We start from the raw sequence: 27,957 nt of genomic DNA, 5'->3' as shown, positions 1-27,957 counted from the left end.
CCCTTTAAATATCTGCTCAAAATGACCTGTTTGCAGTCACCAGGACAATGGGATTTATTAATATTTTAAATTAACATATAAAAGTAATGGGTTTCGTTATGCTATTTCTACTCACATATGTTGTTATACTTTATTCTTATTCATTCTCCCCCATTTTTAGATGTGTTTTTCTTATTAATGAATTGATCATGATGCTGGGGATTGGGCATAGGGACTTGTGCATGAGACACAAGCACTGTATCACTGAGCAATATACCCTCCCAACACTTAGAGTGTCAAGCTCACTTGTTTGGTGTAGCAGGATACTCCATCTGAAGGCGGCAGCCACCACACAGGTCCAGCCAAGTGTTGCTATGCAAGGGCTTACGCCTACTTCTGCTAGCTCTTTTGCTTAAACAATGAGTAAACAAAAGAAACAACTAAGTGCATTTTTCTGGAAACACAAGCCTTTTAAACAGTATCAATTAATTTAATCTTTTAGGATGCACTAGTTAGGCTAAGTAAAACACTCCATTAGACATTTAGTGGTAAATTCTAATTTGCTATCAAAGCCATTTAATAGTAAATCAGATGACAGAGAATTTACGGTAAAGGGGGGGTCAGTTTGGTGAATTTAAGTGTCTCCGTCTTTGATCAGTAAGTATAACTTTGGTCCCAGATTAGTGCATATGAGTACTTACGGTGGTCTTTATGCTTGTTTGTTTTCTATAACATAACCAAGAATGTCTTCCCTGGACAAAAATGATAAGTGGTCTCTGTATCCGGTAGGATCTGTGTGTTGAGCAATAACTGGAAAATCTTTGGCCAGACCATGTGCTAAATAAAGAAAGCAATCAGAAGGTCATTGTCTTTCGGAGTCCTTTTTATGCTTACTCCGTCACCAGTTCATGAATCCCCTGAAGGCCTTGATAAGGAATTTATATTTGGTTCTAAAAATATTAGGAAGCTATTGGAGGCTGGTGAGCAGTGAAGAGACATAATCCAACTTAATATTCTAAGAAGAATCTCCTAAAAGAGCTGATTGGAAGGTTCTATCTCTGACCTGAATAGTTTAGAAAATCAGCCTTTATTGAACTTAACCTTTTCCACTGCTACCCATACTTTCTCAGGATTGTCAATTTCCCCCTTACACATACATGCTTTCCTCTCTACCCTCACCCCAAATGGAAATGTTTTCCATAGCTTTTGAACAATATATCCTAATATCGAAGGCTATGTCATTATGAGTGTTTTATAGAAAGGAAACCAATGCCTTTTCTGGTGGAATTAATTTCCTTGTGTTCTTACCTGGCCTACAGGCTATTATTCATCAGCCATTTAGGAGAGAGAGACTTTTCCAGATAGGTCTCACCTGAGAGAACAAATCAACGACCTCACAAGCTCATCTAACCAACCTACTGCTCTGCTTCTGTCTTTCAGAAAATACTGAAGGAAGGACCCCTGCTAAAGAACTGTAACTCCTTCAAGAGATGGAAGCTTAGATATTGTTTGATTCAAGGACAGAAGCTCCACTTTGCACACCATCCTTCGGTAATTATAGAACCCTTTCATCTGCTATAATGGGTGGGTGCCTAGAAATGGGGTGGGTGTGGAGAAGACCACCATTAGAGTGGAAGTTAAAACCATCTATTCTTTTAACTAATTCCCTTGCACAAATATGTGGTAGTATTTCCCTCCCCCCTTACCTATATCTTCCTTTGCATGGAGTCCCTGGTTAGTTTCTGTATCCAGAGGTAACTACCAAATTCATCAGGGCCAATGCAAAATGAAAAGACAGAACACTTTACTCAAAAGCCAGGAAAAAAGTCATTACTGGTACTAGCATAAGATGTTTCATATTTATACTAAAATATAAAGTGTTGATTTATGGTGTTTTAATTTGATATTTAATGTTATTCTAAAAAGAAAAAATTTAGCATGAGGTTTACCATTTAATTTTCTTTTCTACCACTCCAGTTTTAAATGTAAATAGAAGAGCACTTAACTTATAGCAAGAACAACCATTATTATGTAATTTACGTTAGTAGCTCATACATGCATGTGTATTTACTTTTCAACAGTATACAAAACTAGCTCTTTTTTTCCTTCCCTTTTTTATATTTTCACATTCTGCCTACACTTTCTGAGTAAGTGGGAAAGAGACAGTAGCTTGCCCAGGCTTTCCTTTTCCACCAGTGTCACCTTTTTCAGCATAAATGGTTGCATAACCTGAGGATAAGGACATGGATAAGAAGTAATAGAACAGGGCTCCCTGGTTGCTTACTTCTAAAAAAAAACCCCACCACCTTTTCTTCATGTTTGTAGTAAGTTCTAACTTTAGCATGTGTGGACTGTCAGTGTCCCTGTCTGCTCAGTCATACACATAATAGACTTTTTACTTGCATTAGTACTATGATGGGAGTGACTAGAATTCTAAGTTCAGGCCCATGACAAATGCAATTAGAATGCCAAGACACGGGGTGGACATGCGGATGACACGTGTCTCCTGTGTTCATGTGCATAGCCCATGGTCTTATTGGGCTTTGTTTACAAAACACAAGCCCAAAGATCAAATGATCAGGAATTTAAAGATGACAGTAACAAAACATTAGGCCAAGCCCTAGGCTATTCTGAACATGGAGTCTTGCATGACAGCACAAGTTACATAGTGCTCAAACAGCCTTGTCCTACTGATAGTCCTGATTTCCAGCTGATACCCAGGCAATAACTATCACATCAATTATACCAGGAGATACAGGCTCCAAACTGGATGTGCCAAGCAAGATAGTCAAAGGCTTCCAACCCAATAAATTAAATAATAATTTATCCTACACATTCCCCAGGTAGACTAAATTTTGTTATCTTATCTAGCCTTTCTATTTGGATAAGTCTAACCCTACCAGCCTAAGCCTTACGACAGCCCTCAGAAAAGTTGTAGGAAAGTTGGACTTTTATTTAGTTTTTTACTTGGCATATCTACAAAAATCATGTTACTATATAAATCCTAGCCCTCAAGACAAATGAAAGGTTGGATCACAATGACCGACAATATTTGTCAGTGTGTGTGTGTGTGTGTGTGTGTGTGTGTGTGTGTGTGTGTGTGTGTGTGCGCGCGCGCGCATTTCAATGTCTATTTGCTTTGTGAATCCAATGGCTTCTTACCATTCTCTCTTTATGTCTTCCCAGTTTGCACACTTTGAAACGATTGATCTGTCTCAAGTCGTATTGGCAGAAAGTAGCTGTAGAAATCTTTGCCACGGTTTTTGTGTAAGTAACATTGAGAATATCTGAATGTGCCTGGGTAGGGCTGGCTGAGAGGAAGGATTGTTATAGCTGCTTGGTCCATTTTGTGGGGGGCATCAGGTTTATCGCATGTTCTTTGATTGCAAAGTGTTATATTCATACAAGTTTCCACTAGCCTCGTTATAGAACACAGTGAATACTAACCATGTTCCCCATTAATAGGCTGCTATTATAAGCTGACTTCAGGGGACAAGGGGCCTTTGACTATTATAGCATTCAGTCAGTCCTCTCGGTACATGTAATTTAGAAGTATTGTTGGAAAGGGTTACAAGACGTGGGTAAGTCATAGGAAAATGTAGAATAACCAGGGTCCATGGCATCACTTCTTTGATGCTATAGATAATCCTCAGTGAAGTCTAGCCCACGGTGAGGTTCTGGATGAGAATACTTCTAAGAAAGCAGAGGAAGTTCAGGGCTTAGTGCAATGGACTGCCGTGCAGCTTTGCTCACTCATGGAAATCTAAACCAACAGAATCACTGGAAAGTATCAAGTCCACTAACTCCAAAGACTCCATCTCACCTCTCTCGAAACTGTCTTCCCCAACCTCATCAGTTGGTTATATCAGGTTTCTTCTTGAGGCTACGCTATCCCTCATCTCAGTGAAAACTCAGGGCCACTGCACAACAGACTAGTTAAGAACAGATGTGAAATGAAGACGTGGCTGTAATCATGTTCCCAACCAGTTCCTGTGCCTATCTACCACACAATCAAGTGCTCCGTGCAAAGGGAGACAAAGACTATGTGTTAGCGTGCTTACCACGAGCTTCCATTTGAGGTATATTCACCAGAAAAACAAACAGGAGCATTGAAGCAATGACTGACACCATAGCCCATCTTGTTTTCTCTTGCTATCTGGGAAAACCTGAAGTTCTGCTCATGGGCTACAGCATTAAGACCTTCAATACGGAGCCTGTGAGCTGACTCATCAGGCAAAGGAGCGTGCCATGTTAGCTCAACAACCTGAACTCCATCCCTCCATTCAATTAAGGAAGGAGAGAACCAACACCTCAACTGGCCTTCCCACATGGTCTTTGCCACATGCAGGTCTACACTCACATGCATACATGTGTATACGAACATCATATACATGCATGCACCCAATAATAAACAAGCAAGTAAACCAAGCAACAAACATTGAAGATATTCAGAGTGGCTTTGATCCAATTCCTGGCTGGGTTCTTGCATTCGCTCAAAGGATTAGGAGAGACTACTGTACATTTTTCATCCATTTATCCCTGACCGTGAAAAAGAAACTGGATTTCTTTACATCCTGTTTTGCCCACACACAGTGAAAGGCAGGCACCCTGTTGAAGCAAATACACTTTCCCCACTTCACATAGAACAGCAGGGAGCAAGTAAAAATGATAGGCAAGCTCATTTTATAGATAGAATAGATAGAATGTAGCTGAATCCTTAAGAGTGTGGATTCAACAGCCAAAGAATTTGCCTTCGTTTTTTAACTGCTGGCTGAAGTCTAGAAAATCATTTAGCTGTCCTTGTCTTGGCTTTCCTGGTTATGAAAGGGGAACAATTACAATGCCCATCTCATGGGACCGTAACAAAGTTTGATTGAAATAATATGCCTAAAAGTACATTGAAATAGTTCTAGGCACCCACGAAGTGGCATTAAAGTCTTCATTATTACTATTATAATTACTATTGTCTTGAATAGTTATTAAAGCAGCTGAGGGTGGCCCTGGAAAGTTATGTCATATTCAAGAAGTGCCTTAAAATATGCTTGGTACCTATGTCTAATTTCATAGAGTATTTGCAGATTTGGGACAGGGGGTTTTGTTGGTGAAAATAAACTAACAATAGGATGTTTTCTTTAGGTTATCACACCACATCGAAAAGTCTCTTTAGTTGCACCCAGCCGGCAAGATATGGAAGAATGGATTAACATCATAAAAACTGTCCAGCAGGGAGAAATCCGTCAGGTAAGGAGAATGGTTGCAAAAACATACAACTCTCAAGAGAAAATACTTAAGTGATTACATTGGGAAGTTAGTTGAAACAAAGAACTAGTAAAATAGAAGCAGAGACTAACCAGGACATACATGTAGATATCATTTGGAAACCTGTTTAGAGCTCCTCACAAATAGGAGAGATTCACTTAGGCTCAGACCGCGGTAACCATATAATTTAGACTCTTCTGTACACATCTATCAGATATGTCATGGTATATCCAATGGATGAAATGCACAGCTAACTGAGACAGCCATGATGTTAAGAAACTTGCAATCAGCAGTTTTCATTCCTGTATTCAGAATAACAATAATAACACTTAAAGGGAATTGAGGCCGAGAAAGAGGAAGGAATCAGGTGAAGGAGAAATAAGCACTATTTTGAAAACAAAACAAAAAGGAGAATTTGGACCCAGGCTCTGTATTCCCTCGGTATATGTCCTGAACTCCTATACAAGTCTAACTCTGCTTTCTGTCCACCACAAAAGAAATGGAGAAGCCTACCCCATAGCGCATCGGGTTCTTTTCTCTTTCACTGTCTCTAAAACACTCAGTGCTACTATTCAGACTGTGAGATCTGGTCTCAACCAGCTCTTCTGTAAATGTACCACAATTCTAATCTATATGATTTGCAAAGTGGAAAGGATCATGTCATTTGTTTCCTTAGAAAAATGTGTACATCACAGCGAGGCTAGATAAATATTTTTGAAAGGATACGTAAATCTAAGGGAGATCTTGAAGTCAGTTTTGACTTGGACTGATACAGACTTCATCCTAAAACAAGTCTTCTGTGAAAGTCTTTAGAGACCTTGATGTCACACAATATAATTAAAAACATCTAAATCCAGGAGAAAATATATCACAAAAGAATATTAATATCTTAAATAACTAATGAACAATAGAGGATTGTTTTGTGCATTTAAGTTGGAGCAGGGTGCTCAGTAATATTAAGGCTTAGAAATTAAAAAGAATGTCCTTGAGAAGAGCCATCTTTCCTCATATTCCTAGGACTTCTCAGTCTTCTCACCACTTGGTGACCTAACTATACATTTGACTGTTCATGACTATGATGGGGATAACATGCCAATGTGACTAAACTGGAGCCTCTAACACATCATGAAGCCCTCTCTCTTACAGGCTTACAATATAATGCTCAATTGCGAGTCCTCCGCACAGCATCTGATAATAGGTTTGCACACGACTTGGCATTTAGTGTTGAGCTGCTTTGCTCTTTTCTTCTTCCTTCCCTGATGGAGTAGTATATCCCCACCCTGGCCATGATGCCAGCAAAGAGATGGTCATTCTTTACTGCTCTGCTGTTCTTATCCTCCAGGAGCAAGCCCTTTCTCTTGGCTTACTTCTATTCAAACTGGAATGCGTCTTACATATCATATAATATTTTCAATCTCACAAATGGTCACATGGGATGTTTTGAATTTTAATTATTAGCCAAGGAATGCCAAAATCCTAGAGAAAATGGTCAGAAAATAGATGTGTCATTATTCACTCCAGTGAATTAAACACCTGGCTATTAACAACCCGGCACATGCTAAAAGAGAAAAGAATAATGTGCCTGTTTACTCTCTTGGAAGAATTGGATGAGGACCAAATCCAAACCTCTATGGAGTTGCCTCGGGAACCTAAATACATTAAGGAACACTTCCAGCTGCTGGACAAAGCCCTCACCACAAGAAGCTTAGCATTTCATCTTGCTTGAGGCTTAAACAGGCAAATATTTCCCTTTTTCATGCACCTTATTATGACAGTCTTTCCTATCTTCTCTCACCAGTAGTGCCTGCCATTTGTGGTGACAAAAGATTAATCCTGGGTTTAGTGACATATTAGAGTACTGACAAAGTAATTGAATAATCTATTGGAAACTTTTCCATAGATATACTACTAGATGTTCAGTTATGGTGCCAAATGTGTTGAAAGAAAAAAGTAGAATTCTACCTCCTGGCCCCAGTGAGCTTTTAGGTAGTCAGGGAGACATGCTAGTACTGACAATTCTCAGAGAAAACAGATAGTAGAAGTAGTATAGGAGTACAGAAGAGGAAAGGGTAAGTGTCTAGAGACTTCTGGGAAGAATTAGTAAAGAGACTTGAGATTGACCTTAAGAGATGAATGGGACTTTATTAGTGGCAAGGGTTTGGGCCAGCTTAGCATCCTAAACAAGGAAACTGATATAAGAAAAAGCTAAGACAAGAGAATTTCATTGTGTTTCTTGAAATACAATGAAACATAGCTGGAAAATGTCTAGGAATGTGCCCAGAAGAAGAATAGCCAGAGAGGTAGTTATAATGGCAGAGGCTTTACAGTGCCAGGGCAAGGAGTGAAGGCTTACAATATGATAACATTCCAATGGAAAGAAGATTGGAAAGAGAAGAGTTGTTCAGTTGTATACTTTAGAAGTTAAGGATAGAGAAGCGGAAGAGATAGCTTAGTAGGTAAAACTTGCTAATGAGCAAGAGAATCTGAATTGGCATCCCCAGAACCCACATTAAAACTCCTGCCATGGCACCGTATTCCCTTAAATCCAGGACTGAGGCCATAGAGGTGCAGAGGCAGATGGGTTCCAGGAGTTAATTAGCCAACCAGCATAGCTAAGATTGCAATGTCTAGGTTGAGTGAGAGACCCTGTCTCACAAATACATGTGGATACCTCATGGCCTCTTCTACATTTGTATACATGTATGTCAAGTGTGTCCAGACAGACAGACAGACACACACACACACACACACGCACACACACACGCACACACACACACACACACACACACACACACACACACACACACACACACACACACACGATGTAAGAAAAAGATACAGTGGGAATGAGGTTGGAAGTCAATGGTAGAGCACAGAAACTACCAGGTGAACATTCTTTGGACCATTGAAGGAGTGCGGTAGGAAGGAGGTTTTGACCAGAAAGTAAGGTACTAACATGTTCCATTTCATGAAGTGGGCCTTCTGTCAAATCAGACACTGGTTAGCTACTCCCACAAGCTTCGTGCTACCATTGCCCCGGCATATTTTGGAGGCAGGACAGCACTGTAGAGCAATGGTTTAGTGGCTGGGTTGTTGTTTGTTTCCCTTTTGATAGTGTGTGGAATACCTTCCTGAACCAAAAATCACTAGAGTATTAGGGTGAAGGTCCTGTGGAGGCACCAGATCTATCTCTTCCTGTTCAAGGAACTATATGAGTGTGGTCTTCAGCAATGGGTTCTTGCTGTCAGTTTGTGGAGAGTAACCTACTGTTTCGGCAACAGTCTGGATTGTTTGAGATTTCGATGGGACCCCTTTGGCCGGTTGTAATTTGGTCATTGTTGTAATTTAGTCCAGGTGCTAGAAGCACCTTTGGAGACAAGATATAGTTAGGACTACATCTCCCCCTTTATTTGGACACTTTATTAGGATTGATATTTAAGGAAGTCTCCATTGCTCTAGGTTTCCATACCAACCCTCAAGTAGCCTTCAGTTCAAGCTTTCTCTCCCTGTCCATCCCTGCCTGTCCTCACGTTTCCAAAACATCTACCACCCAGTTCATCCATAAAATTTATTCTATATCCCCCTCTAAGAGAAATCCATGTGTTCCTGTGCCAATGAGCTCAAGGTTATCCCCCCATTTTCTCTTCTATCAGGTTCAGTGTATCTGGTTTTATATTGAGGCCTTTGATCCATTTGGAGTTGAGATTGTACAGGGTGATAGAAGAAGTCTATTTGCATTTCTCTGCACAGAGCCATACAGATTGACCAGCACCATTTGTCAAACAGGCTGCTTGTCTTTTTCCAGTATGTACTTCTGGTTTCCTCATCAAAACTCAGGTGTCCATATGTGTGTGACTTATGTCTGGGTCTTCAATTCAATTCCATTGATCAATCTGTCTGTTTTTGTGCCATAGGAAGTTAAGTATTGTTCTTCCAAGGTCTGTATTGTGTTGGAATTTTGATAGGGGTTGCATTGGATCTGCAATTGCTTTTGGCAAGATGTTATTTGAGGTTATTGTGAAAGATGCTATTAATTTATTTCTCAATTTGTTCTTTGTCTATAGGAGAGCTACAACTTTTTCTGTGAGTTTGTATCTAGCTACTTTGCTGAAAGTGTTTATCAGTTGTAGGAGTTCTCATAGAATTTGGGGGGGTCACTTATGTATATTATCATCTCTGCAAATAAAGATACTTTGACTCCATCCTTTCCAATTTGTGTCCCCTTGATTTCCTTCAGTTGTCATATTGCTCTAGCTAAAACTTCAAGTACTATATTGAATAGATATAGAGAATGGAAAATTGTGTCTTATTCCTGATTTTAAAAAAAATGGCTTTGAGTTTCTTTCCATTTAAGTTGATGTTGGCTCTGGGCTTGCTGTGAACTTCTTTTATTGTGTTGAGGTATATCCCTTGTGTCCAGATTCTCTCCAGAACTTTTATCATGTGTAGACATAAAGTTTTTGCAACCTACTTTTTTTTTTATTAACTTGAGTATTTCTTATATACATTTCGAGTGTTATTCCCTTTCCCGGTTTCCGGGCAAACATGCCCCTCCCCCCTCCCCTTCCTTATGGGTGTTCCCCTCCCAACCCTCCCCCCATTGCCGCCCTCCCCCCATAGACTAGTTCACTGGGGGTTCAGTCTTAGCAGGACCCAGGGCTTCCCCTTCCACTGGTGCTCTTACTAGGATATTCATTGCTACCTATGGGGTCAGAGTCCAGGGTCAGTCCATGTATAGTCTTTAGGTAGTGGCTTAGTCCCTGGAAGCTCTGGTTGCTTGGCATTGTTGTACTTTTGGGGTCTCGAGCCCCTTCAAGCTCTTCCAGTTCTTTCTCTGATTCCTTCAATAGGGGACCTATTCTCAGTTCAGTGGTTTGCTGCTGGCATTCGCCTCTGTATTTGCTGTATTCTGGCTGTGTCTCTCAGGAGCGATCTACATCCGGCTCCTGTCGGTCTGCACTTCTTTGCTTCATCCATCTTGTCTAATTGGGTGGCTGTATATGTATGGGCCACATGTGGGGCAGGCTCTGAATGGGTGTTCCTTCAGTCTCTGTTTTAATCTTTGCCTCTCCCTTCCCTGCCAAGGGTATTCTTTTTCCTCATTTAAAGAAGGAGTGAAGCATTCACATTTTGATCATCCGTCTTGAGTTTCGTTTGTTCTAGGGATCTAGGGTAATTCAAGCATTTGGGCTAATAGCCACTTATCAATGAGTGCATACCATGTACGTCTTTCTGTGATTGGGTTAGCTCACTCAGGATGATATTTTCCAGTTCCAACCATTTGCCTACGAATTTCATAAACTCGTTGTTTTTGATAGCTGAGTAATATTCCATTGTGTAGATGTACCACATTTTCTGTATCCATTCCTCTGTTGAAGGGCATCTGGGTTCTTTCCATTTTCTGGCTATTATAAATAAGGCTGCGATGAACATAGTGGAGCACGTGTCTCTTTTATATGTTGAGGCATCTTTTGGGTATATGCCCAAGAGAGGTATAGCTGGATCCTCAGGCAGTTCAATGTCCAATTTTCTGAGGAACCTCCAGACTGATTTCCAGAATGGTTTTACCAGTCTGCAACCCCACCAACAATGGAGGAGTGTTCCTCTTTCTCCACATCCTCGCCAGCATCTGCTGTCACCTGAGTTTTTGATCTTAGCCAATCGCACTGGTGTGAGGTGAAATCTCAGGGTTGTTTTGATTTGCATTTCCCTTATGACTAAAGATGTTGAACAATTCTTTAGGTGTTTCTCAGCCATTCGGCATTCCTCAGCTGTGAATTCTTTGTTTAGCTCTGAACCCCATTTTTTAATAGGGTTATTTGTTTCCCTGCGGTCTAACTTCTTGAGTTCTTTGTATATTTTGGATATAAGGCCTCTATCTGTTGTAGGATTGGTAAAGATCTTTTCCCAATCTGTTGGTTGCCGTTTTGTCCTAACCACAGTGTCCTTTGCCTTACAGAAGCTTTGCAGTTTTATGAGATCCCATTTGTCGATTCTTGATCTTAGAGCATAAGCCATTGGTGTTTTGTTCAGGAAATTTTTTCCAGTGCCCATGTGTTCGAGATGCTTCCCTAGTTTTTCTTCTATTAGTTTGAGTGTGTCTGGTTTGATGTGGAGGTCCTTGATCCACTTGGACTTAAGCTTTGTACAGGGTGATAAGCATGGATCGATCTGCATTCTTCTACATGTTGCCCTCCAGTTGAACCAGCACCATTTGCTGAAAATGCTATCTTTTTTCCATTGGATGGTTTTGGCTCCTTTGTCAAAAATCAAGTGACCATAGGTGTGTGGGTTCATTTCTGGGTCTTCAATTCTATTCCATTGGTCTATCTGTCTGTCTCTGTACCAATACCATGCAGTTTTTATCACTATTGCTCTGGAATACTGCTTGAGTTCAGGGATAGTGATTCCCCCTGAAGTCCTTTTATTGTTGAGGATAGCTTTAGCTATCCTGGGTTTTTTGTTACTCCAGATGAATTTGCAAATTGTTCTGTCTAACTCTTTGAAGAATTGGATTGGTATTTTGATGGGGATTGCATTGAATCTGTAGATTGCTTTTGGTAAAATGGCCATTTTTACTATATTAATCCTGCCAATCCATGAGCATGGGAGATCTTTCCATCTTCTGAGGTCTTCTTCAATTTCTTTCCTCAGTGTCTTGAAGTTCTTATTGTACAGATCTTTTACTTGCTTGGTTAAAGTCACACCGAGGTACTTTATATTATTTGGGTCTATTATGAAGGGTGTCGTTTCCCTAATTTCTTTCTCGGCTTGTTTCTCTTTTGTATAGAGGAAGGCAACTGATTTATTTGAGTTAATTTTATACCCAGCCACTTTGCTGAAGTTGTTTATCAGCTTTAGTAGTTCTCTGGTGGAACTTTTGGGATCACTTAAATATACTATCATGTCATCTGCAAATAGTGATATTTTGACCTCTTCTTTTCCGATCTGTATCCCTTTGATCTCCTTTTGTTGTCTGATTGCTCTGACTAGAACTTCAAGAACTATATTGAATAAGTAGGGAGAGAGTGGGCAGCCTTGTCTAGTCCCTGATTTTAGTGGGATTGCTTCAAGTTTCTCTCCATTTAGTTTAATGTTAGCAACTGGTTTGCTGTATATGGCTTTTACTATGTTTAGGTATGGGCCTTGAATTCCTATTCTTTCCAGGACTTTTATCATGAAGGGGTGTTGAATTTTGTCAAATGCTTTCTCAGCATCTAATGAAATGATCATGTGGTTCTGTTCTTTCAGTTTGTTTATATAATGGATCACGTTGATGGTTTTCCGTATATTAAACCATCCCTGCATGCCTGGGATGAAGCCTACTTGATCATGGTGGATGATTGTTTTGATGTGCTCTTGAATTCGGTTTGCCAGAATTTTATTGAGTATTTTTGCGTCGATATTCATAAGGGAAATTGGTCTGAAGTTCTCTTTCTTTGTTGTGTCTTTGTGTGGTTTAGGTATAAGAGTAATTGTGGCTTCGTAGAAGGAATTCGGTAGGGCTCCATCTGTTTCAATTTTGTGGAATAGTTTGGATAATATTGGTATGAGGTCTTCTTTGAAGGTTTGATAGAATTCTGCACTAAACCCGTCTGGACCTGGGCTCTTTTTGGTTGGGAGACCTTTAATGACTGCTTCTATTTCCTTAGGAGTTATGGGGTTGTTTAACTGGTTTATCTGTTCCTGATTTAACTTCGATACCTGGTATCTGCCTAGGAAATTGTCCATTTCCTGAAGATTTTCAAATTTTGTTGAATATAGGTTTTTATAGTAAGATCTGATGATTTTTTGAATTTCCTCCGAATCTGTAGTTATGTCTCCCTTTTCATTTCTGATTTTGTTAATTTGGACGCACTCTCTGTGTCCTCTCGTTAGTCTGGCTAAGGGTTTATCTATCTTGTTGATTTTCTCAAAGAACCAACTTTTGATTCTGTTGATTCTTTCTATGGTCCTTTTTGTTTCTACTTGGTTGATTTCAGCTCTGAGTTTGATTATTTCCTGCCTTCTACTCCTCCTAGGTGTATTTGCTTCTTTTTGTTCTAGAGCTTTTAGGTGTGCTGTCAAGCTGCTGACATATGCTCTTTCCTGTTTCTTTCTGCAGGCACTCAGCGCTATGAGTTTTCCTCTTAGCACAGCTTTCATTGTGTCCCATAAGTTTGAGTATGTTGTATCTTCATTTTCATTAAATTCTAAAAAGTTTTTAATTTCTTTCTTTATTTCTTCCTTGACCAGGTTATCATTGAGTAGAGCATTGTTCAATTTCCACGTATATGTGGGCAATCTTCCCTTATTGTTATTGAAGACCAGTTTTAGGCCGTGGTGGTCCGATAGCACGCATGGGATTATTTCTATCTTTCTGTACCTGTTGAGGCCCGTTTTTTGACCAATTATATGGTCAATTTTGGAGAAAGTACCATGAGGAGCTGAGAAGAAGGTATATCCTTTTGCTTTAGGATAGAATGTTCTATAAATATCCGTTAAGTCCATTTTGCTCATGACTTCTCTTAGTCTGTCGACATCACTGTTTAATTTCTGTTTCCATGATCTGTCCATTGATGAGAGTGGGGTGTTGAAATCTCCCACTATTATTGTGTGAGGTGCAATGTGTGTTTTGAGCTTTAGTAAGGTTTCTTTTACGTATGCAGGTGCCCTTGTATTTGGGGCATAGATATTTAGGATTGAGAGTTCATCTTGGTTGATTTTTCCTTTGATGAATATGAAGTGTCCTTCCTTATCTTTTTTGATGACTTTTAATTGAAAATTGATTTTATTTGATATTAGAATGGCTACTCCAGCTTGCTTCTTCTGACCATTTGCTTGGAAAGTTGTTTTCCAGCCTTTCACTCTGAGGTAGTGTCTGTCTTTGTCTCTGAGGTGTGTTTCCTGTAGGCAGCAGAATGCAGGGTCCTCGTTGCGTATCCAGTTTGTTAATCTATGTCTTTTTATTGGGGAGTTGAGGCCATTGATATTGAGAGATATTAAGGAATAGTGATTATTGCTTCCCATTATATTCATATTTGGATGTGAGGTTATGTTTGTGTGCTTTCATTCTCTTTGTTTTGTTGCCAAGACGATTAGTTTCTTGCTTCTTCTAGGGTATAGCTTGCCTCCTTATGTTGGGCTTTACCATTTATTATCCTTTGTAGTGCTGGATTTGTAGAAAGATATTGTGTAAATTTGGTTTTGTCATGGAATATCTTGGTTTCTCCATCAATGTTAATTGAGAGTTTTGCTGGATACAGTAACCTGGGCTGGCATTTGTGTTCTCTTAGGGTCTGTATAACATCAGTCCAGGATCTTCTGGCCTTCATAGTTTCTGGCGAGAAGTCTGGTGTGATTCTGATAGGTCTCCCTTTATATGTTACTTGACCTTTTTCCCTTACTGCTTTTAATATTCTTTCTTTATTTTGTGCGTTTGGTGTTTTGACAATTATGTGACGGGAGGTGTTTCTTTTCTGGTCCAATCTATTTGGAGTTCTGTAGGCTTCTTGTATGTCTATGGGTATCTCTTTTTTTAGGTTAGGGAAGTTTTCTTCTATGATTTTGTTGAAGATATTTACTGGTCCTTTGAGCTGGGAGTCTTCACTCTCTTCTATACCTATTATCCTTAGGTTTGATCTTCTCATTGAGTCCTGGATTTCCTGTATGTTTTGGACCAGTAGCTTTTTCCACTTTACATTATCTTTGACAGTTGAGTCAATGATTTCTATGGAATCTTCTGCTCCTGAGATTCTCTCTTCCATCTCTTGTATTCTGTTGTTGAAGCTTGTATCTACAGCTCCTTGTCTCTTCTTTTGGTTTTCTATATCCAGGGTTGTTTCCATGTGTTCTTTCTTGATTGCTTCTATTTCCATTTTTAATTCCTTCAACTGTTTGATTGTGTTTTCCTGGAATTCTTTCAGGGATTTTTGCGATTCCTCTCTGTAGGCTTCTACTTGTTTATTAATGTTTTCCTGTGTTTCCCTAAGTGTGTTCATGTCTTTCTTGAAGTCCTCCAGCATCATGATCAGATATGATTTTGAAACTAGATCTTGCTTTTCTGGTGTGTTTGGATATTCCATGTTTGTTTTGGTGGGAGAATTGGGCTCCGATGATGGCATGTAGTCTTGGTTTCTGTTGCTTGGGTTCCTGCGCTTGCCTCTCGCCATCAGATTATCTCTAGTGTTACTTTGTTCTGCTATTTCTGACAGTGGCTAGACTGTCCTATAAGCCTGTGTGTCAGGAGTGCTGTAGACCTGTTTTCCTCTCTTTCAGTCAGTTCTGGGGACAGAGTGTTCTGCTTTCGGGTGTGTAGTTTTTCCTCTCTACAGGTCTTCAGCTGTTCCTGTGGGCCTGTGTCTTGAGTTCACCAGGCAGCTTTCTTGCAGCAGAAAAGTTGGTCTTACCTGTGGTCCCGAGGCTCAGGTTTGCTCGTGGGGTGCTGCCCAGGGGCTCTCTGCAGCGGCAGCAACCAGGAAGACCTGTGCCGCCCCTTCCGGGAGCTTCAGTGCACCAGGGTTCCAGATGGTCTTTGGCTTTTTCCTCTGGCGTCCGAGATGTGTGTGCAGGGAGCAGTCTCTTCTGGTTTCCCAGGCTTGTCTGCCTCTCTGAAGGTTTAGCTCTCCCTCCCACGGGATTTGGGTGCAGAGAACTGTTTATCTGGTCTGTTTCCTTCAGGGTCCGGCGGTGTCTCTGGCAGGGGTCCTGCCGCTCCTGGGCCCTCCCCCACGGGAGCCCAGAGGCCTTATACAGTTTCCTCTTGGGCCAGGGATGTGGGCAGGGGTGAGCAGTGTTGGTGGTCTCTTCCGCTCTGCAGCCTCAGGAGTGCCCACCTGACCAGGCGGTTGGGTCTCTCTCTCACCGGGTCTGGGAGCAGAGAGCTGCTGCGGGCCGGGATCCGCGGGTCTGCAACCTACTTTTAAGATGGACTCAACCTCTCCTCTAGCCTTCCACCCAACAGAGGTAGTAAAAGAGAAAAGTTGTTAGGATATGGTGGAAGTGGGCCTGTTTAGCAATACTTTTGTGGGGGGCAACCTTCTTCAGCAGCAGTTCAGCCCCATAGAAAACACCAAGAAAACACCAAATAACACTCAGCAGCTGAAGACCAGTCCTCTAGGCAGGGAGACACCAATTGGGAACCAGCAGCTATCCTTCAATCCTGAAGGAACAGCCAGGCTTGCCTACCTGCCTGACGTGAGGCCTCAGAGCAGCAAGCTGCCTGCAGGAATTCTCGTGGAAGTTACAAGTTGAGCTCAACAACTCTATGTAAGGCGAACCAATTCATGTGTGTCTTAGAGAAGAATGTTGCAGCTGAGCAAACCAAACCAATGCTCATTGCTTATCTTCCACTGTCCGTGGGGTCATAGTTATACTCCTTCCTCACAGATCCTTTCACATGTTTGCTATATCAAAACATCCTTTCACCTGTGTCTGCTTCAGGAAAACAGTCTTTCACATGTCTGCTTTAGCGAGACATGCTTTCACCTGCGTGCCCCAGCAAAACATCATTTGACATAACTAACTTTCCAAAGAAACTAGAAATTTCCAATTCAGTGTCAGATTTTCCCAAAGGTATTTTCTGCATCGAATGTGATGATCGTGTTGTTTTAGGTTTTTTTTCCTGTATTTCAGATTTTTTTATATGATAAATTACACTTATTGCTTTTTGATTTGTAGATTAGGTTTACTGGTATTTTATTGGGTGTTTGTATCTCTGTTCCTAAGGGATATTAGTCTGCAATTCTCTTTGTTGAGTGGTGTGGGATTAGAATAACAGTGGCCTCATAAAATGAATTGGCTTCTGTTGTTGTTGTCATTGGGAGACTTTTAATAACTGCTTCTTTCACTAGGGGTTATAGGTCTGTCGAAATTGCTTATTTGGTATTGATTTAACTTTTCTAAGAGGTACATAGCAAGAAAATTATTCATTGCTTTTAGATTTTTCAAATTTGGTGACATATAGGTTTTTAAAATATGCCCTTAATATTCTCTGGGTTTCCTTGACATCTGCATTTATGTCCTCCTTTCCCTTTGATTTTGTTAAGTTGCGTACTCCTTCTCGGCCTCTTACTTTTGGTTATTTTGAACAAGAGTTTGCCTAGCTTGTTGATTTTCTCAAATAACCAAGTCTTTGCTTCACCATTGTCTTTGTTTATATTTTATTGATTTCAGCCCTGAGTTTGATTATTTCTTGCCATCTATTTCTATTGTGGGTGATTTCTTCTTTTTGTTTTAGAGCTTTCAAGCAAGCTACTAAGTTGCCAGTATGAGATCTCTCCGTTTTTTAAATATAGGCACTTAGTGCTATGAATTTGCCTCTTAGAACCGCTTCCATTGTATTGCATAAGATTGAGTATGTGGCATATTCATTTTCATTTAATTCTAGAAAGTCTTTATTTCTTCCTTTAGTTCTGTCTTGACCAGTTTTTCAATCAGTAGGGAGTTGTTCAGTTTCCATGCGCTTGGAGCTTTTGGTTGGTGATGTCCAGCTTTAATCTGTGGTCGTCTGATGGGATGGATGGAATAGTTTCAATTTTCTTGTATTTGATGAGGCTTCCTTTGTGTCTGAGTATCTTTCAAGTTTGGAGAAAGTTTCATGAAGTACAGAAAAAAACATGTATTTTTTGTGTTTGGATGAATTGTTTTAAAGATTTATTTATTTTATGAATTTAAGCACACTGTTGTCTTCAGACACACCGGAAGAGGCCATCAGATCCCATTACAGATGGTTGTGAGCCACCTGTGATTGCTGGGAATTGAACTCAGGACCTCTGGAAGAGCAGTCAGTGCTCTTGACTGCTGAGTCATCATCTCTCCAGCCTGAGTGAAATGTTTTTTAGACTTTTGCTAGATCCATTTGTTTATAATGTTAGATGGCTCCAGTTCTTTCATTTGTTTTGGTTTGGATGATCTATCTATTGATAAGAGTGGTGTATTGAAGTTTCCCACTATCAGTGTGTGAGGGTCAATATGTGACTGATGTGATAGTGTGTGAGGGTAAATATGTGACTGATGTGATAGCAGTGCTGGGTTTACATACTTGGTGTCCTTGTGTTTTGGGCATAGATGTTAAGAATCACAATGTCCTCTTGATTGATTTTTTTCCTTTGATGACAATGCAGTGTCCTTCCTAACTCTTCTGATTAGTTTTTGTTTGAAGTCTATTTTGTCTGATAGTAAAATGGCTTCAACAGCTCGCTTCCTAGGTCTATTTGCCTAGAATTCCCAGTGGCCACACCTATCATGTCCACAGAAAATTTCCTACCAAACAACACACAGCCATCACATTCTGAAAAACAGAGAGGAAACAGAAACCAAGGGGGAAAAAACCCACCCAACAAAGACTAAACCAGATATCAGCATCTAGAACTATAATCATAACAAGCTAAGATGCTGAGACACCAGCATAAAAATAGAATCAGTAACAGTCAGAGAAATATGTCTCCACTAGAGCTCAGAAACCCCACTACAGCATGCACTGAATATTACAGCATAGTTGAAACATAATAAAATACTTTTTAAAAGTCCATACAAATATAATAGAGGACCATAAGGAAGAAATGAATGAATCCCTTAAAGAAATCCAAGAGCATGTGTATGCTTGTGCACACACACACACACACACACACACACACACACACACTCACACACCAAAAAACCCAAAAAACCCAGTGGACAGAAATGAATAAAATTGTTAAATGGAAATAGGATTAATAAAGAAAATGCAAACTGGCAGAATTCTGGAAATGGAAGATTTAGGAAGTGTAACAGGAACTACAGAGGTAAACTTCACCAACAGAATACAAGAGATGGAAGAGAGAATCTCAGGCATTGAAGATATGATAGAAAAAATGAATATATTGTCCAAAGAATATGTTAAACCTAAAATACTCTTGATATAAAACATCCAGGAAATTTGGGACGCTATGAGCAGACCAAATTTAGGAATATTAGGAAGAAGGAGAAGAAACACAGGTCAAGAACACAGAAAATATTTTCAATAAAGGATAGAAGAAAATATTCTTAATCTGAAGAAGGACAAACCTATAAAAGTAGAAGAAGCACATAGTAATCAAAAACATTAAATGTACAGAACAGGGGAAGAATATTTAAAGCTTCAAGGGAAAAAGAACAAGTAATAAATAAAGGGAGACCTATTAGAATCACACTTAACCTTCTCAGTGGAAACTCTAAAAGCCAGAAGGGCCAGGACAGATGTATTGTAGACTCTAAGAGATCAAAGATCTGAGCCCAGACTGCTATTTACAGCAAAACCTTCAGTCACCCTAGATGGAGAGAGAAAGGCATCCTATGACAAAACCAAATTTAAACCATCTATCTACAAATCTAGACCTGTAAAGGGTGCTAGATCACAAAGCTCAACCTAAAAACATTAACTATTTCCATAAAACACAGGGAATAAATAATATCAGACTAGACAATTAAAGAGCACCACCACCAACAGCAACAAACAGGATGTACAATCATTTGTCATTGATATCGCTCAATATCAATTATCTCATTTTATCAATTTAAAAAGATTCCAGACTAACAGAACAGATGTGAAACAGGATCCATCCTTCTGCCGTATCCAAGAAACATCCCTCAATTTCAAGAATAGGCATTACCTCGGCTTGGGGTTGGGGTTGGAAAAAGATATTCCAAGCAAACAGACCTAAGAAGCAAGCTGGTATAGCCATTTTAATATTTAATAAAATAGACTTCAAACCAAGAATATTTGTTTCTTAAACTTCGATGTACAGAAGAAAGAACAATTGTAAGAATGATGCATAGATAATTTATTTTCTTTGTTTTATTTTATAGAACAGGGATTGGCTCTAGGATCTGACACATACTACACAAGTGCCTCACCACTGAGCTTTATCCTTCGTCCATTTTGAAAAGACTTTTTGCTGTGTTCTTCCCAAAGGAAGACTATTTCTCTCTCTCTCTCTCTCTCTCTCTCTCTCTCTCTCTCTCTCTCTCTCTCTCTCTCTCTCTCTCGTTTCTGTCTCTGTCTTTCTGTCTCTCTGTCTCTGTCTCTGTCTCTGTCTCTGTCTCTCCCTCTCTTTCTCTCTCCCTCCTCCCTACCCCCCTCTCTCTGTAACAATAATTATTGAAAATCAAAGCTATGTATTTGAAAAGGATCAAGGAGTGCTTGGAAGGAAGAAAGGGAAGAGGCAGTTGATACATTTTTATGATCCAAAAAAGTAAAATAATTAAGTAGTTTAAGTTTTTTTTTTAAAAAAGCAGCAGCATACTAAATTGCCTAGTTTAGCCTTGAACTCATTCTGTAGTCCTTGAAGTTGTGTCTTCCTGTCCCCAAAGAAACTGATATTAGATCCCCATGTTACCAGTCTCAATAACTCTTATATGGTAGTTCTGCTTTTATCATAGTGGTTAATTTGCATTTTAATAAACAAATTTTCAAAACTCCCTTTGTTCTATATCCTTTCCAAAAGTTTGTACCTCTCAGCATTTTCTTAGGTTTTTTTTTTTATTTTATTACTTTAAATCCCTCTCTCTGCCCACTCTGGCCTTCTACTCCTCTAAAAAAAAAAAGATTATATACATACACTGTTGCTGCCTTCAGACACACCAGAAGAGGGCATTGGATCCCATTACAGATGGTTGTGAGCTACCATGTGGTTGCTGGAACCTCTGGAAGAGCAGTCAGTGCTCTTAACAGCTGAGACATCTCTCCATCTATTTCTCTTTTGTGTGTTTGCTTTTTTTTCTATCTAGCCTATTAGCCTGTGTCTTTTTATTAGGGAATTGAGTCCATGGATGTTGAGAGAGATTAATGACCAGTGATTGATCTTTCCTGTTATTTCAATGTCGGTGGTTTGTGTGTGTGTGTGTGTGTGTGTGTGTGTGTGTGTGTGTGTGTGTGTGTGTCCCTTGTTTTTGCTGGTATGGAATTACTTATTTCCTATGTTTTCTTGGATGCAGTTACTTTCCTTGGGTTGGAGCTTTCCCTCTAGTATTTTCTGTTGGGTTGAATTTGTGGAGAGATATTGTTTGAATTTGGATTTATCTTGAAATTTCTTGTTTTCTCCATGTATGGTGATTGAGAGTTTTTTGAGTATAGTAGTTTAGGTTGGCATTTTTTTTTTTTTTTTTAGAGGTCGGAAATTATCCAGGCCCTTCTACCTTTTAGAGTCACTTTTGAGAAGTCGGGTATAATTCTGACAGGTCTGCCCTTTGTATGTTACCTAGCCTTTCCCCTTGATTCTTTTTCTTTTTTTGTTCTGTACATTTCGTGTCTTATTATGTGGTGGGTTCTGGTCCAGTCTAATTGGTATGATTTAAGCTTCCTTAGGGTTGGCAAAGTTTTCTTCTATGATTTTGTTGAAAATGTTTTCTGCATCTTGGATCTGAGACTCTTCACCTTCTTCTATTCCTGTTATTCTTAGGTTAGGTCTTGTCATGATATTCCAGACTTCCTGGATGTGTTGTGTCAGGAAGGTTTTAGACTTAACATTTTCTTGAACTGATGTATCAATTTCTTCTATGGTATCTTCTATGACTAAGATTCTCTCTTTCATCCCCTGTATTCTGTTGGTGCTGCTTGCATCTGTTGTTCCTGTTCTCTTCCGTAGGTTTTCCATCTCCAGGATGCCTTCAGTTTGTTTTTTCTTTATTGCTTCTGTTTCCACTTTCAGGTCTTGTGCATTTCTATTCATTTCCTTCACCTGTTTAATTGTATTTTCCTGTATATCTTTAAGGCATTTATTTCTTTCCTCTTTAAAGACCTCGACCTGTTTGATTGTATTTTCTTGTGTTTTTTAAAGAGATTCATTCCTTTCTTCTTTAAAGGTCTCTAGAAGATAGGATTTAAGATCCTTTTCTTGTTCTTTGGTTGTGCTAGGATATCCAGTGCTTGCTGTAGCTGTAACAGGGTAACTGAGTTCTGAAGCTGTCATATTGCCCTGACTTTTGTTGATTGTGTTCTTTGGAGGCCCTTTAGCCATCTGGATGGCTTTGGTCCCTGGATGTTCCTGTTGTAGTAGGTATTTGGAGGAAGCTTAACCTCCATGATCCTGCTGTTCCAGGCCTTTGACGGGTATCCTTAGGCTGTATGGATCAGGCTCCGAAAGTCTGATGACTGTGGGTGGAGAGGTGAAGGGAGAATGAATGTCCAACTAGGATAGCAGGCACTCAGGGCAGCTTGTGGTGCCCCAGAGGGGTCAGTGAGCAGGGTTATTGGGGATCAGTGGGGGCGGGGGGGAGCAAAGGAAGCTAACCTGTATGGTTCAGGCTCCACAATTCTGATGACAGTAGGTGGAGAGGTGGTGGGAGAATGGATGTCCAATGGGGACAGCAGGCTGCTCAGGGCAGCTTGTCATGCCCCAGAGGACTCAGCAAGCAGAGTAGATCCTCTCATCTCTTTTGACCAGAGTATTGTACCAGGAAAAATATGATATCTCACCATGGTTTTGATTTGCATTTAGTGATTAGTGATGCTAAGCATTTTCAATTGGCCTTCATGAGAAAAAAAGTCTGGTTGTTTGTTTTTAAAAATTAAACTATAGTTACACGAATTTCTCCCCTTCCTTTTCTTCCCACCAATCCTCCCATGCTCCTTCTAGAAAAAGTGGCCCTTTTTTTTTCTTTAGTTGAAATAATACACACACATACACATCAGAAAATTTAGGGTTGCTTGTATGTCTATGATTTCCAAGCTGGCTAATTGGTATTAGGGAGTCATCCCTGGGAAAGCTCATTTTCGTCTTTTCCTCTTCTCAGCACTTCTTACCGCGTCGGGCTTCAGTTATGGGCAGGACTCTGTGAGATTTCCCGCTATGCTGGCAGCCTATTGGCGCCGTTGCTTTCTTATTCAGGTCGTTCAGGCAGCCATAGCACTGAGGCATCATGGATGACCTTCCCTTAATTTCTAGAAAATACCATCTCACAATAGATTTCCCAGTCTGCTGGCTCTGAAATCCTCCCACTTCCTTTTCCTGAATGTAACCTGAACCTTGGGTGTAGAAGCTGTGCTGGAGATAAATCTTTAGAGTTCAGCACCCCGTGCTCAGTGGTCCTCTGCATTTTGACCAGTTGTAGTTTTCTGTAACCATCAGTGTCACTTTGTAGAGAAGTTTCTTTGACGGGAGTGGGAGGATATCTACACTTACCCGTGGATATAAGAAGAGATCTTTAGAATGCAATAAAGAATTATGCTGGTTTAGTAAAGTGGCAGTTATAGGTTCTCCTCTAAGCTAGGACTTCACTAGCACTGAGGACTTAGCTCCTTTTCCAGCACTAAGCATGCTTTTCCTCCTGTTGAGCAGACCTTAAGTCCGATTGGAAGGTTGTTGTTACTACTAAGACATGGGTGCCACTACTGCACTCTTAAGTTTATCAAGCCAGGCTTGCATTCTTGTTTCACAGGTGTAGCGGCTGGATAGGACAGCATAGCTGCTCCCCTCCCTGGGAAGCTCATACAGCACCTTCCAATACCATGAAAGCTAGAATTAAGGAGGTTTGCAGGTCAGATCCTGTGTCCAAAGTAATTTAGACAATAGAGACTGACCCCATCAATCTCTAAGAAGCAATCAAGAGCAATAGCAATAGCCTATATTGTTTTAGAAGTTTCTTGATCTCCTTTGAGCAGCAACTCAAAAGAGAGTTTCTCATGCCTGGTACTTGGAATTTTGTTAAGCTATAACTCTGGTGGGGAAATATATACATATATATGTATGTATGCATTTTAATAATTTAAATAAATCAATTTGAATATGATTCCATATGACTTTTCAGACCTCCTTAGTGTTATTGATTTTTCCTTCTTTCCTTCTGTACTGAACTCCTTCTCCATTGCAATAACACCCCTTCATTAACCCATTTCCCCCCCTCCAAGTCACTTTTATCATTTTATACTCCTCTCTAATGAAACAGTTGGTTTTGTTTTCAATTGAATTTCTTACATATTTTGGATATTATCTCCTGAGATTTGCAAATATTTTCTTCCATTTTGTAGGTTGTTACTCTGCCTTTTTTATTTTGCAATGCTGAAGCTTTAGTTTAATATCATCCCATTAGTCTATTTTTGCTTTGGTTACCTGTGCTTTCAAGGTCATGAAAGGAAAAAATGTTGTTTAAACCAATGTCAAAGACAAGATCATGTCTTCTTAGATTTTAGTAATCTTACAGGTTTGAGTCTTCTATTTGCATCTTTAACTTGTTCTGACTTGATTTTCTGTGTATGATAGGAATGTCAGATTTCATTCTGCATATTGATATCCACTGTTCCATGCAGCATATGTTGAAGATGTCTTCTCTCCATCTTTTGTTTTTTAAAATTCTTTGTGAAAATTTATGATAAGTTTATGGGCCTATTTTGGGGTTTTCTGTTTCATTGCTTTATACATTATTTTAATGCCAGTACCATGATGTTTTGATTATAATCACCTTATATTTTCAAATCAAGGAGTATGATACCTCTGGCTTTGTTCTTTGGTTCAAGATTATTTTGGGTTCCATACAAGTTCAAAGTAGTCTATTCCATGTCGATGAGAATGACATTGGAATGTTCATGGGGATTGTGTTGAATCTGTAGACTACTCTGCATATTGTGGACATAGTACTAATTCTTATAATCCAAAACCACATATCTTTTGACTTATTTGTGTTTTCTTATTTTTCTTTACTAGTTTAATACTTTTTAACCATGTAGATCTTTTAAATCCTTGGGTTTATTTATACATAAGTACTGAACTTTAAAATTGCTTTTACCATTTGACAAAATTCAACACCCCTTCATGATAAAAGTCCTGGAAAGAACAGGAATTCAAGGCCCATACCTAAACATAGTAAAAGCCATATACAGCAAACCAGTAAGTAATATTAAACTAAATGGAGAGAAACTTGAAGCAATCCCACTAAAATCAGGGACTAGACAAGGCTGCCCACTCTCTCCCTACTTATTCAATATAGTTCTCGAAGTCCTAGCCAGAGTAATCAGACAACAAAATGAGATCAAAGGGATACAGATTGGAAAGGAAGAAGTCAAAATATCACTATTTGCAGATGATATGATTGTATATATAAGTGATCCCAAAAGTTCCACCAGAGAACTACTAAAGCTGATAAACACCTTCAGCAAAGTGGCTGGGTATAAAATTAACTCAAATAAATCAGTAGCCTTCCTCTACACAAAAGAGAAACAAGCAGAGAAAGAAATTAGGGGAATGACACCCTTCATAATAGTCCCAAATAATATAAAGTACCTCGGTGTGACTTTAACCAAGCAAGTGAAAGATCTGTATAAGAACTTCAAGCCTCTGAAGAAAGAAATTGAAGAAGATCTCAGAAGATGGAAAGATGTCCCATGCTCATGGATTGGCAGGATTAATATAGTAAAAATGGCCACTTTACCAAAAGTGATCTACAGATTCAATGCAATTCCCATCAAAATTCCAACCCAATTCTTCATAAAGTTAGACAGAACAATTTGCAAACTCATCTGGAATAACAAAAAACCCAGGATAGCTAAAACTATCCTCAACAATAAAAGGACTTCAGGGGGAATCACTATCCCTGATCTCAAGCAGTATTACAGAGCAATAGTGATAAAAACTGCATGGTATTGGTACAGAGACAGACAGATAGACCAATGGAATAGAATTGAAGACCCAGAAATGAACCCACACACCTATGGTCACTTGATTTTTGACAAAGGAGCCAAAACCATCCAATGGAAAAAAGATAGCATTTTCAGCAAATGGTGCTGGTTCAACTGGAGGTCAACATGTAGGAGAATGCAGATCGATCCATGCTTATCACCCTGTACAAAGCTTAAGTCCAAGTGGATCAAGGACCTCCACATCAAACCTGATACACTCAAACTTATAGAAGAAAAACTAGGGAAGCATCTGGAACACATGTGCACTGGAAAAAATTTCCTGAACAAAACACCAATGGCTTATGCTCTAAGATCAAGAATCGACAAATGGGATCTCATAAAACTCAAAGCTTCTGTAAGGCAAAGGACACTGTGGTTAGGACAAAACAGCAACCAACAGATTGGGAAAAGATCTTTACCAATCCTACAACTGACAGAGGGCTTATATCCAAAATACACAAAGAACTCACGAAGTTAGACTGCAGGGAGACAAATAACCCTATTAAAAATGGGGTTCAGAGCTAAGCAAAGAAATCAGAGCTGAGGAATGCCAAATGGCTGAAAAACACCTAAAGAAATGTTCAACATCTTTAGTCATAAGGGAAATGCAAATCAAAACAACCCTGAAATTTCACCTCACACCAGTGAGAACGGCTAAGATCAAAAACTCAGGTGACATCAGATGCTAGCGAGGATGTGGAGAAAGAGGAACACTCCTCCATTGTTGGTGGGATTGCAGACTGCTACTACCATTCTGGAAATCAATCTGGAGGTTCCTCAGAAAATTAGACACTGAACTACCTGAGGACCCAGCTATACCTCTCTTGGGCATATACCCAAAAGATGCCCCAACATATAACAAAGACACATGCTCCACTATGTTCATAGCAGCCTTATTTATAATAGCCAGAAGCTGGAAAGAACCCAGATGCCCTTCAACAGAGGAATGGATACAGAAAATGTGGTACATCTCCACAATGGAATACTACTCAGCTATCAAAAACAATGACTTTATGAAATTCGTAGGCAAATGGATGTAACTGGAAAATATCATCCTGAGTGAGGTAACCCAATCACAGAAAAACACACATGGTATGCACTCATTGATAAGTGGATATTAGCCCAAATGCTCAAATTATCCTAGATACACAGAAGACATGAAACTCAAGAAGGATGACCAAAATACGAATGCTTCACTCCTTCCTTAAAAGGGGAACAAGAATACCCTTAGGAGGGGATAGGGAGGCAAAGTTTAGAACAGAGGCTGAAGGAACGCCCATTTAGAGCCTGCTCCACATGTGGCCCATACATACACAGCCACCAAACTAGATAAGATGGATGAAGCAAAGAAGTGCATGCTGACAGGAACTGGATGTAGATCTCTTGAGAGACACAGCTGGAATACTGCAAATACATAGGTTAATGCCAGCAGCAAATCACTGAACTGAGAACAGGACCCCCGTTGAAGGAATCAGAGAAAGGACTGAAAGACCTGAAGGGGCTCGAGACCCCTTATGAACAACAATGCCAAGGAACCAGAGCTTCCAGGGACTAAGCCACTACCTAAAGACTATACATGGACTGACCCTGGACTCTGACCTCATAGGTAGCAATGAATAGCCTAGTAAGAGCACCAGTGGAAGGGGAAGCCCTTGGTCCTGCCAAGACTGCACCCCCAGTGAACATGATTGTTGTGGGGAGGGCGGTAATGGGGGGAGGATGGGGAGGGGAACACCCTAGAGAAGGGGAGGGGGAGGGGTTAGGGGGATGTTGGCCTGGAAACTGGGGAAGGGAATAACAATTGAAATGTAAATAAGAAATACCGAAGTTAATAAAGATGGAGGGAAAAAATTGTTTTTACAAGTAGGATTATTTTCTTAATATTTTTGGTAGATCATTGTTAGCATATAGAAACACAAATGATTCTTGGATTCTGATTTTATATCTCACTACTTTACATAACTCACCATTTTAAATGTTTTTCTCTGGAGAGTGGGAAATGGATATAGTAGGATAAGCTCATCAGCAAATAGAGACAAGGGTTTTTTGTTTGTTTGTTTCGTTATGATTTTTTTTTACATTGTTCTTTTCTATTAGAATGGTTCTTTGTT

At 39.7% G+C, this 27,957-nt stretch overlaps 1 protein-coding gene across 2 annotated transcripts in view; it reads left to right on the top strand.

The window, feature by feature from the left end:
• Positions 1-27,957, top strand: part of Dgkk (diacylglycerol kinase kappa) — a 131,957-nt gene that overhangs the window by 45,146 nt on the left and 58,854 nt on the right. For both annotated transcript variants that reach the window (XM_063280457.1, XM_039100305.2), the window contains exons 2-4: positions 1,420-1,530; positions 3,166-3,246; positions 5,116-5,220. In XM_063280457.1, the coding sequence (XP_063136527.1) occupies positions 1,420-1,530; positions 3,166-3,246; positions 5,116-5,220 (297 nt within the window). The remainder of the gene's footprint in view (positions 1-1,419; positions 1,531-3,165; positions 3,247-5,115; positions 5,221-27,957) is intronic.

The sequence above is a fragment of the Rattus norvegicus genome, chromosome X, assembly GCF_036323735.1.
Source record: "Rattus norvegicus strain BN/NHsdMcwi chromosome X, GRCr8, whole genome shotgun sequence".
NCBI lineage: Eukaryota > Metazoa > Chordata > Mammalia > Rodentia > Muridae > Rattus > Rattus norvegicus.
This window is presented reverse-complemented; position numbering and strand designations above follow the sequence as displayed.